Source organism: Mytilus trossulus, chromosome 5 (genome assembly GCF_036588685.1).
Source record: "Mytilus trossulus isolate FHL-02 chromosome 5, PNRI_Mtr1.1.1.hap1, whole genome shotgun sequence".
In the NCBI taxonomy this organism is placed as follows: domain Eukaryota; kingdom Metazoa; phylum Mollusca; class Bivalvia; order Mytilida; family Mytilidae; genus Mytilus; species Mytilus trossulus.
Window position 1 is genome coordinate 5,369,140 of NC_086377.1, and position 12,394 is coordinate 5,381,533.

Here is a 12,394-nt window from a genome sequence, read left to right on the forward strand (position 1 = left end):
ATTGTTATTTTTTCATATTTTTTTAAACAAAAAATGTGCCAATGTTGAGAGAAACAAAAATCTAGAGAGAATTATTTCCCACACAATTTTCATTGGCTTATACCACGAAAACAAGCACACGGACCCTCAATTTTTTTCTGCTTTTTTAGATTCTCTATTTTTATACTTTAAATTTATAACAGTCTTTTAAAAAGCTTTTTATCTTTTAACAGAGTAGCGAACATCCATAAAGTAAACTCATAAGACCCCCGAGAATATTCATAACGTAGAGTGAACAAAACAAATGGGTTGGGATTTTAGGAAATCGTCAATTTGTTAAATTATCCAAATTCACTGGTTAGTGATTTGTCAAACATCTGATTTTGTAAATTACTGTAACATATATACTAACTCAAGCAAATATATGCCGCTTGGAAAATGCACAGATTTTAAAATAAGCCAGTAGGTGTCATAAACATGATAAAGACCGCTTCACCGTCCCAACTTCACCTCTACGTCCTTCAAATACTTGATTTTATCTTTTTTTTCTCTAAGAAAATACTGACAATGATGTAATGGACTTAAAAGTAATTAGGAATACATATTAAGAAAAAAATCAATCTTACTTTTTTATTTGATAAATGATTGCTATAAAAGCATGTCGATTCCCCAATGCTCTAGTAAGTTTAATTGATTAGTTATTATCAATCTTGATCAAAGCAGGTATCAAAACATCGAATAGTATAAAAACAGATATTAGCTGTTATACCACCACACTGGTTTAACATCGTCAAACCTCAGTCATCATGGCAATGATAACTTTGATTCTGGTGAGCTTGGTCGGAGCTGCATTTTGCACAAAAGGCGGCTATGGCGGCGGTGGATATGGCAGTGGTGGTGGTGGTGGCGGAGGTGGGGGAGGTGGCAGATCAGGCGGTGGTGACGGAGGCTTGACATTACTATTAGGAGGAGGTGGCTCCGGAGGAGGAGGGGGTGGCGGTGGAAAAGGAGGTCAGTCGGTATTTACGTAATTCTTTTTTTCTAATTGTCAGTACTTATTATTAGTACTGGTTGTTTGATTTATAACCAGAAAAGTAACTCCAAAGTGTATAACAGGAGTAATTCTCTTGTCATTTAATCATTTATCAATGTTTATTAAGACAATCATAAAGCAATGACATCTGTACTGTCTTGTAATAGATAAGGTGTCTTCCTCTACTTGGATTTTGAAATCCCAGAAAACTATCGGTCTAGATCTTTCATAAAATGTGTTAGTTTTGAGAGTAGGTAATACTATAAGATATATGGTTCGCTACTGACCCCGTACGGATCCATAGAGGGTTAGTAAAATCCATAGGTGTGAGGCCGGAGGCCGAGTCCCCTATGAATTTTATTCACCCTCTATGGATCCGTAGGGGGTCAGTAGTTAACCGTATAACGAATTTATCGGACGCTGGACTTTTTCTGCGGCGTTTTGTTGAAAAATAAACAATAAAACACAACAACATTAATGGATGACGTCGCCATTAACGCGTCATTAATCCCATATGAAACTTACTAACCCCATACGGTCTCATAGGGGGTCACCACGTGACGGCGTTTCACCAATCACAACGTGATAATTCATCTGTGGTCCGATAAATGTGTAAGAATTTTTATTTCAATGACATGTTTTATCATATTTATGGTTGTACTATACCAAAAAAAAACAACCCCGTTAACATTTGTTTGATTCATTTTATCCAACTTTGCCACATAAGGAGATGCAACCCAATTGTAAGGTAAAACCATTCAGCATGATCAGATAAAGCTGGTCTTACAATAGCATGAATAGAATATGTATGCAATTACCTATTTTATCATCTAGTAAGAAAACGGGTCCCGTGAACTCATATTTTCCTGTTCATATCTGAAAGCATAATATTAGCTGTCTTCTCATATTTTATCTAAATATAGGGTGTAGTGTTCATTTTATGGCAGAAAATTGGGGTGTCCATGCATAATCCGTACAAAACCAGTCAATTTTGCACCACATGTTTGTGCAAAAAATCCCCGGAATCCATTTTTTTTTTTTTTTTTATATAAAGTATGATATAACCTAATTTTTGGCAATTTTTTACAAAAAAATATGGATTATAATTCAGACTTTATCTTCCTTAAGAAGGGAAAGTAAACATTTTAATGAAAGTCATGCATAATTATCATACAATATCAAGACATGTTTACTATTTTACCTTGAAAATAAAAACAGGTTTTATCGTATAACAGGCTATGGTTCTGGATATGGCGGAAGCAGCGGATATAGTGTTGGATATGGCGGCGGTGGAAATGGTGCTGGAGGCATTGGTGGGGGGCTCTTATTATTAGGAGGAGGAGCCGGAGGAGGCGGTGGAGGGGGAGGAGGAGGAAAAGGAGGTAAGTTTGTTTTAAAGTAATTATTTTCATGAATTTAAAATGATTTAACACGGGTTGGCCCTTTATACTAAATAATTTACCTCGAGCAATATATATGTTCTAATAGGACAAATACAGCAATTTGTATAGTTTGAGGCGCATTAGGTGAAACCAAACATGTGATGTGCCCATAAATAAACGCACTTTTACATTGACGTAAATAACAGATCAAAAATTAATTAGTGACATGTTTGAACTAATTGTACTTGCATGTTTTATATGTTAAAAAAATGGCCTTCAACACAATTTAAGATCACTTGAATACGTTCCCTGATGATTTTCTGTTTCACAAGTGTGTATTTGTCCGTAAAAATGCTAAAATTTGGACATTATTATTCTATGACGTCGGGTATCTCATTCATAACAAATCGTATGAATTAAGGGTACAATCGGAACAGCCCAAATTATATTCTCATATTTTACTACATGTGTGTACTTGAAGGGTATGACAAACGATTTGTTTGATTACTTTATTAGTTTGGTATATAAGCAGACATCTTACTCTAAATAATATTCCTGATGTTTAACAGGAGTAAGATTTCCGACAAACGATTAATTGCAGCATTCAGATAGACATTTATCAAGCAATTGCATATGCTTTGCCTTATGTGAAAAACATCAAATATGTTCTTGTTCACAGACTAGTCAAGTAGTGTCACAAATTTATAAACATGGTTAATATATTATCGTAGAATTGAAATTGAAATCTTAATATTAATAAAGGTTATGGATACGGTGGTGAAAGCAGTGGAGGATACAGTGCTGGGTATGGAGGTGGTTGTGGTGGTGGCGGTTGTGGCGGAGGATTTGGATCAGGTCGTGGTGGCGGAGGATTGGTAGTAGGACAACTTGTATCTGTAATTAGTACTGGTGGTGGTGGCGGATCTGGTGGCGGTTCTGGATATGGTGGTTCCAGTGGTGGATACGGATATGGTGGTTCCAGTGGTGGATACGGATATGGTGGTTCAAGTGGTGGATATGGATATGGCGGTTCCAGTGGTGGATATGGTTATGGTGGTTCCAGTGGTGGATACGGAAATGGTGGTTCCAGTGGACCTGCAGTTATTGTTGTGTCAGGTGGAGGCTCCGGAGGAGGTTCCGGTGGAGGTTCCGGTTGGGCTTCCGGTGGAGGTTCCGGTTGGGCTTCCGGTGGAGGTTCCGGTGGGTCAGGTGGAAAAGGATATTCATACTAAACAATTGTTGTTTGACCGGACTTATCATGTTTAGAAAATGTTCGCGAATTTAACTGTAATTAAACATAAAATCATGCAGAATGTTCTTTGATATTCAATCATTTTTCAGTTATTTTACTGTTTATACATCCAATCGGTGAAAAAATTGCTCAAATAATTATGGAAAGCACTAATTTTTGCATGATGGTACATTTTGTGAACTGAGTAATTTAAGCTATGGAACCACACTTAAAATTCAATATGGCAACTTATTTCACAATGGCTGCCGTACGTTCTAAAATATTTTCCCGTTTTGCACAAATCACACTGGATTTGATGCTTAAAGCACAAAAATCTAAATATTTGAATGACTTGGTGTAGCAAGATTTAATTTTGATCTATCTTTCAAAATGGCGGCTTTTTTTTCAAAATGGCCGCCTTGAAAAAAAAGCGAATGATCATTATTGAGAATAGTCCTGAATATCATCATTTTATTGATGTAAAGTGTCATTTAGTATCTGTCCCAGGTCTGTCCTTTTTTATTTTGCCTTGCTTGTCATTTCATACATAAAGAAGAAGCTTTCATAAAACACTGCAGTAATAGCTAAATAAATGAAGAAGTTTCTGCAATGGACACATCATCTAAGCCAAATTTTGACCTTAGCAAGTACAACGCAAGTTTACCAAAAGTACACCAAAAAATCCATGCCTTGGGTCTTTCCCCAATTGTAGTTCGCATGAACCATCAACCGCACCAGTTCTGTTGAAAGTGTCTTTACCTTAAGTCAAACGTCATATGCAAAGGTCCTTGCCCTGCATGAGACAGTTCAAATTATTCAACAACAATCTCCATTTAAAAACATTCTATAAACCTGTAGTTCCAATCAAGGAAAGAAACAAAAGGCTTATGTGTCTTCTCACGCACACTTAGTATCTACTATGAGTCAATAATATGTAGTTCAGAGCAGCACACCATTAAAGAAACAATTGACTACAAATAGATTCTATCAAATTTCTCCAATGCTGAATCCAGTGCCTATACTAACGGTATCATCCCCGTCGAGTACCACATTTATCACTCCAATTATGACAACCTCGTCAGCTCCTGGAGCTCTAACAGACTTCCCATAACAGCAAGCTGTCTCCACTGACCGATCGATCCAGGAAAGGGCAGAGGAAATCAAAATAGTGTAACATTTCTTTTTCAGACTCCTCTTTGGAGAGAGAATATACCCAATGGCAATAAAATATTGATGCGAGAGACAGGAGCCTAAGCCCACAGCTAAAAAAATGCTAAAACTCAATTGAAGAAAATCTATGACTTGGGAGGATTTCATTTACATATTTGAACAAACTACCGGTAGATGACAGTTGGAAAAATATAAACAAATGTGTGTAAGCCCCAGATTGCCAGGCCAATGTTGGCTTTGAGTACGCTCGCAAGGTAAACCCAGATGAATATTCCAAGGCCATTACAAAATCATTCATTTGGAGCAGCGCTTCTGCAAGAAAGACGATCAAACCAGATTGGAACCGAAGCATTACGTCGAGGATGCAAAGCCCAAGAGTTTTCAAGGCATGTAATAGAGAGGAACCCAAAAACATTCAATAAATCGTTAAAAGAATTGAAAACCTTAATAGCAAACCAGATTGCGATATTTGTTAACAGTGCAAACGAGATTTCAACTCAGTACGTTTGCATAAAACGAACCATCACAGACCCGACAAACTTAAAAACTAATAAAAGTGCTGACGAGGAGTGCATTTTAGAACCATATTCGCTGAATTGTTGCGAATTTGTTTCGCACGTAGTTGGAAAACGAATTAGTTGCCCCTTAACCGTTTTAAGTTATGGCACTCATCTGATCCTCCTGCGGAAAGGTACATCTATTGATTACATAGAATAATTTGACGATGTAGTGGCTACGGCAGATAAAAACGCGATAAGTGACGAAAGACGTGGCATTGTAGTGACACGAAACAAGGTGCCATTCAGATGAGTTACCTACTTTATCACCAACCTATATTAATGTTCAATCGACTTGTTGCAACCTATATCAACCATTAAAACCGAAAGCGTTTAAAGAACAATTACAATAACATGTAACATATTGTTTAACATTTTGAATTTCACTATTTGTTTTTGTATATGCAGCCATATTTGCAAATGTATGTACGTGTTATAGAAATAACCAAGTTTTATATTTTAAAATTAATTGATAACAAATTAAAGAACATGAAGTCCATTTTTAAAGAACCATTACTTTAATTTTCGAAATGATATAGAATACTTTAAAACGTTTTCCGCCATCTTAAAAATGGCGGCCCTATTGGATTTTTCAGAGTGGGTACATAGCTGAAATCAAAGGGTATACTACCAAGATCTACTATGCAGAGTGTCATGCTTTCCTTATCAAGTGAATAATTCTGCTCCATATCTGCACAAATTTATTATGTTCGACGATTTCCAAGCTGTTTGTGAAACGGAAATACATTGGTATAACTTAGGGGATCGATCTTTTAATTACAGATATGCTAACTGTACTTTATTTTTCTTTTATTAACTTTAACCTTGTATTTCACATTTGAACTGTATAATTTGATGACGACGATTGTATTTACCCCATTTCCTCTCCACCTGTCCAGCCTTAAATAGGGCTGACAAATAAAAAAAAATGATTGAAAAAGCAGTATCTTTTAATCATACTCATTTATATTTTCGCCCATGGAACAACATTTATTTTTAAAAAAGAACTGATCTTTAAAAAATGTAAAATATTTTTCTCGAAACAGAAGAATGAAACTGCAGGAAAAAATAAACATTAATACAATAAAGAATACCCCGTTGTGAAAAAGTCCTCCTCTTAGGTCATCGTGTAAAATGAATGAATGAATGAATGAATCTTTAGTGCAAAGTATATACATGCTATGGCAAAATTCACAACATATACTACATAATATAAAACATGAATAGACAACAGAGAACAACAGTATAATACAATGACATATAAATTAAGTTATGAGACTATATAAGATCGAATATTCCATGCAGCATTAACATAATTACATTATTTGATCGTGACAGACTTACTAGAAGCTTGTAGTAAACTTAATATTTCAATATTATTAGGCCAATGACAATTATTATAGTACTTTAAAAAGAAACCACAAAAATACTGATCTCCCAGAAAAATTCAAATTAAATGGCAAAATCAAATGATACAACACACCAAACTAATGGACAACAACCACTTACATTAGTTGAATAACAATAAGCCACGCTAATACTTTAAAATACAGACATTAAGTGGAAACTGCCATTTTTATAACGTTTTCAAGAGTCTTGAGTTGTTAAAAGTATTGAAATATCATTTAAAGTTTACAAAACTTTATGCTTTTAACTGTTTAAAAAGTACAGTTTGAGAATGGTTTGTATTTCATTTTTAATTTAAAATGAAGTTCTGGATCGTTCTCTCTCAACCTTTTCATACTTCCAAGGGTACAATTTCTATATATTATATAGCCAAAAAAATGAAACCGGAAAAGTCTTCGTCAAAAACAAAGCTAAAGAACATGATTGCCATCTCTTTTCAAGACGTTTTATTTCATATCAAGGTAGACAGTGTGCATTAAAAAATTACTATAGTCATGAAACCAAACTGCTATACTGTCCTTTTCACCTGATGACACTTGTAACAGTGGTATGAAATCGCTGCTAATTAATATACTTGAATAATTCAATTGTGGATGTAACGCGTCTTTTGATTGACTGACATTGTTATGGTTAACAGCTGATAGACATATTTGTTTCCTGTTACCCTGACGTAATCAACGAATTTTCATGATTTACACCGGTTTAAAATTGAATTTATAATTAAATTACAAGAAATGACTGTTATATTTTTTTCTGTCTATTCAAATTACATAAACAATGTGGTGCACACTTTACAATAACACGCTATGCGGATTTTTCAGCTTTGACCAAGACTTTTATGTTTATTCTTCGTAGTAAAATTAATACATTACAGTCATTCCTAAAAGAGTTTGTTACGTGCAATAAACCGATCCACATTCTGACGAATTTATTGAGTTTGTGTCGCAACGGCCTGTTCAAGACCACAACAAACACATTTGATGAAAATGCAAATAATGTCAAACTGCCTTACATAACATCTAACACCGATTCGTATTAAAGAGTAGACATTGTATTTGACGCACTCTCAATGATTAGTTTAACAGCTATGACGAGAGGTACTGGGGGTAGACTGAAAGTTGTTGTATCTGGCAGAATGGTTTTAGAGTAGTTTTCTCTAGGAAGATAACAAAAAAAATACATTGTTAAAAATTCTTGCTTAACAGAATTGCATCTTGCCATTATGAAATTTGATGACAAATGTATTTACTAACTTTCCTCTCCACCCACATCTACCTGTCCAACCTTTAATAGGGCTGACAAATAAAAAAAAATGAAATTGATTTATTATTGTGTCAGGAGGAGGTTCCGGTTGGAGTTCAGGTGGAGGTTCCGGTTGGAGTTCTGGTGGAGGTTCCGATGGGTCAGGTGGAAAAGGATATTCATACTAAATAATGTTTGTTTGACCGGAATTATCATGTTTTAAATATATATAGTTTCTCCTTTTAGACTACAAAATGTACAATAAACAAATAATCATGAAGAATTTTCTTTGGTTATTAATTACAAATCAAACGGTTATCTTTATGTCAAGGTCAAATAACATACATAGAAATATAAACACTAAAAAGATTGCAGTACGTTTAACTCACACACTTGATTAAATGAAAATGATGTACTTCAACCAAACTTCAAGTTAGCTTTTCCTGTCGTGTTCGATGTACACATCATTTTATGTATACCATTTACCATTTGCTTTCCTTCATCAGATAGACTCAGTCAAAAACAAACACTACTAAACAGTGGTTTTTTAAGAGTCCTATTTGACTTAAATTATTCATCAAATTTTAAAACAGTTGGTCCTTAAAGATGCATTGAAAAAAAACCAATAAATAATAATTATAATGAAATTATTTTGTAATGATAATTTTCATTCAACGTTGAAAAACTTTTTGAGGGATTATAATCCACGTTCTACCAGTTTTTAATTAAGAAAGCCACCATTTATCAAAATATAAACATGATAGTCACATTTTGAGCCTCAATATCTTCTTTTTGTCTATAATGAAACCATTGTGAATCATACGAAAAGTAAAAATATGTTTAGTATTCATGTTTGACATCAAGATTAAACATATGATGTCAAATTGTTTAGATGCTAAAAACGATGCAACAGTTTCGCGAACCTTTTCAGTTAAGCCATTTTAAAGCCAAACGATGTATTAATTGACATGTAGTTTAATATGTGGCACTATAATGACGATGACTACATGTATATTGTATTTTAAGCCTGGCTTTTGTAAAAAGTGATTTTACTCTCGCAAATATCCGTTTACCTATCTCCGCTCCACGTCGCTAGGTAAACTCAATTTGCGACAGTAATATCTAGGTTTTACGAAGGCCAAGCTTTAAATACAATACAGTTATCTCCTATATATGAAAAAAAAATCATAAATTATCCCTGGTTTTCGTGAAGTTCGGTCTGTATTTTGTTTAGGTCTATGCTGTACATGTGTAAGGTAAACTGGTTGCGACCTTTGGTAATTTTTTTCCCCGTTAAATGACGTTTGAAATATGATAACAGCGTATGAGTTGTATTGCCTCTTTTGTTATTTGTTAGTCAATTTTTTCAAGTTTGATTTTATCATTGTATGTTATGCTCTACATTCTACAAATGAACGCCTTTGGACAATTTTTTTGGGACGTAAATTGTAGTTAATTATTACATGAGTATTAACGTCAGTCCTACCATGATTACTTGGTAAAACTATACAGTGTAACGTGTATCGACTCTTACAAGAAAGGCATGTGTTCAAATTCTTAGATCATTAACTGTCAAACACTATATAAATATGTTTATTTTACAAATAGTAGTTATATAAAAAAGAAGATGTGGTATGATTGCCAATGAGACAACTATCCACAAAATACCAAAATGACAAATACTGTAACCGTTGCAAATCATGAAAAAAGGTGAGTCATTACAGGATTCCTGCAAGCAGTTGAAGGATGGTTATTTACTAGTGTGTGAGGTTTACGAGTTTTTTTTTATGATACTTACGGTTTGTTTTTCTTTGTTCTGTAAATAAAATCAAGTGGCAATGGTTATCTAGAAGATTGTTGAGATATCTTATAATTTGGCTCATTATTCACGGATTATAAAAGTGTTTGCGAGTTGTTGCGAGTAATTAAGACAAATAGCGATCTTGTTACTGATGCTTGTATTTGTTATGAGTTGGTAATCGAAAAGACACTTAAAAATTGTGAATATGAAGGGATCGTTAAGCTTATTTTAAATGTTATAGTGATGGTTTAAAATGAGACAATTTTAGTCTACCAAAAGCTAAAAAAATCATCTATACACACAAAGCTTTAAACCATACAGCTTGTAAACAGTTCTTAAAAATGCTATTAATTTGCATGTTGTATTGTTTAAATCTTTTTGTGTTGATATTAATTGTTTGGTGTTGGGTTTTTTTGCGGGGAGGGGAAAGGGGGGGGCGATTACAAACCTAAAATTATTTCATATTAAAGGTGATCAATGCACGTAATAAATCTAAAAATATATTTGATTTGATTGGTTTTGTTTTAATTGACGCATGTTTTAAGCACAGCCTTTAGGTTATTTTCTGGCGGCCATATTATATTTGTGAAGGAAGCAGGAATGCCCGAAGAAAAACCACTGACCGTCAATGAGAAAACTGGATTCATAGTCAATGAAAATTGGAGTCGTGTGCACCCGCACAAACAAGGTTCAAATTCACAACCTAAGTGATGACTGGTTAGTCATTACAGTAGTAACTACTTAGACTACTGTGTCCCGAGGCCCCCTGGTTAATAGGGAAGTGTTGATACTTTTTAAGTTGACTGCACAAAGAGTATAAGAGGAAAACGATTTGTTCACTTTAAGGTCGTAGCTATTTCACATGCGCTTATAAATACAAATATGCTAATTTTGTAAATTACGAGTCGTTTATGATACTTACGGTTTGTTAATCTAAAACAATCATATATACGCAAAAAGCTTCAAACAATACACCTTGTAAACAGTTCTGGAAAATGCTTTTAATTTGCATGTTGTATTGTTTAAAGCTTGTTGTGTTTATATTAATTGTTTGGTGTTGGGGTCTTTTTTACGGGGAGGGAAAAAGGGGGGGGAGGATTGTTGCAAACCTAAAATTATTTCATAGAAGAGGTGATCGATGCACGTAAAAAATCTAAAAATATATTTGATTTGATTGGTTTTGTTTTAATTGACGCATGTTTTAAGCACAGTATTTAGGTTATTTTCGGGCGGCCAGATTATATTTGTGGAGGAAGCAGGAATGCCCGAAGAAAAACCACTGACCGTCAATGAGAAAACTGGATTTATAGTCACGGAAAATTGGAGTCGTGTGCACCCGCACAAACAGGGTTCAAATTCACAACCTCAGTTATGACTGGTTATTGATTACAGTAGTAACTACTCAGAATACTCGGTCCCGAGGCCCCCTGGATAATAGGGAAGGGTTGATACTTCTTAAGTTGACATCACAAAGAACAAAAGAAGGAAACAATTTGTGCACTTGAAGGTCGTAGCTATTTCACATTCGCTTATAATTACAAATATGCTGAACGTATTTAATTATTAAATTTAATAAAAAAAAAAACGTATCTTCACGTTTTCCCTCACATCTACGTGTACCTGTTCAAACCAAAATAGAGCTGAAAAATAAAATATGACATTTATATAAAAAAAGGGTGGATAGAAATTGAGCAAAGCCAATTTGATTATCAGCTTACAATGTACTGACTTTTCAAAAATCTTGAACATTAGTTTCGAGGTGGATGATATACCGTATAGCGGGTTATTTTCGCGGGTGTAAAATTTCGCGATTTTCATTGAATAAGGTATACGAAAAATTTTGGCGGTTATTATTTTGGCGGATTCAACATTTTTTAACATTACCTTTGCATGTACACTTTTAAATTGGAGGAAATTTATTTTGGCGATTTTGTTATATTCGCGAAAATAAGCAAAAAAGTACACGTCGCAAAAATAATCCGCTATACGGTATAAAGCAGGACAAAAAGAGAAATGGAACAGCAAGCAATTATGAAAAAAATATATAAATAGATAAAACGAAGAAAAAAGTACATTGCGATAATTGAACTGAACTATGTATACAACTTACAACAGTTGAATAACAAATATTATTGCATAGCAATTATAATATTTTCCACAGAAAGTAACCAAAAATTAACGTGCGATAAATTATAATATTACACTAGTTGAATAAATCTTAAAATTGCATGACGTCATCATCGACAAATATCTAGTTTAAACCAATTTCTGATTTCAAATATTATATTGCTATACTGTAAACGGGTTATTGCATGAATATTATACAATTAATGTCTTTTGTTGAGGTAAATATGCGGTTTTATTGACTTTTTAAAACTGATATTCACTGAGGTCGACGGCCGAAGTGAATATCAATTTTTCAAAAGTCAATTAAACCCCATATTTACCGAAACAATAGACAGTAACTGTTTTATTCCGTATTCCGAGAAAAGAATGTATTTGATGACAAATATTTACCAAAACAAATTTTACATGAAACAGTTTACCATAATGTTGCATATAAAAGCACGTGACGTTTGGCGCGGTGAAAAG

At 34.0% G+C, this 12,394-nt stretch overlaps 1 protein-coding gene across 1 annotated transcript; it reads left to right on the forward strand.

Moving 5' to 3' along the window:
- Positions 1-785: 785 nt before the first annotated feature.
- On the forward strand, positions 786-3,626 carry LOC134719332 (acanthoscurrin-1-like). Its single transcript, XM_063582341.1, has 3 exons — positions 786-990; positions 2,248-2,394; positions 3,157-3,626. Exons 1-3 carry the CDS (start codon positions 786-788, stop codon positions 3,624-3,626), a joined length of 822 nt encoding a protein of 273 aa, XP_063438411.1.
- The last annotated feature ends 8,768 nt before the right edge of the window (positions 3,627-12,394 follow it).

Excerpts from the sequence above, each read along its gene's own strand:
- LOC134719332 (XM_063582341.1), top strand. The coding sequence starts at position 786 with ATGGCAATGATAACTTTGATTCTGGTGAGCTTGGTCGGAGCTGCATTT. Across the intron at positions 991-2,247 it reads GGGTGGCGGTGGAAAAGGAG|GCTATGGTTCTGGATATGGC; the intron begins GTCAGTCGGTAT and ends ATCGTATAACAG. Across the intron at positions 2,395-3,156 it reads GGGAGGAGGAGGAAAAGGAG|GTTATGGATACGGTGGTGAA; the intron begins GTAAGTTTGTTT and ends ATATTAATAAAG.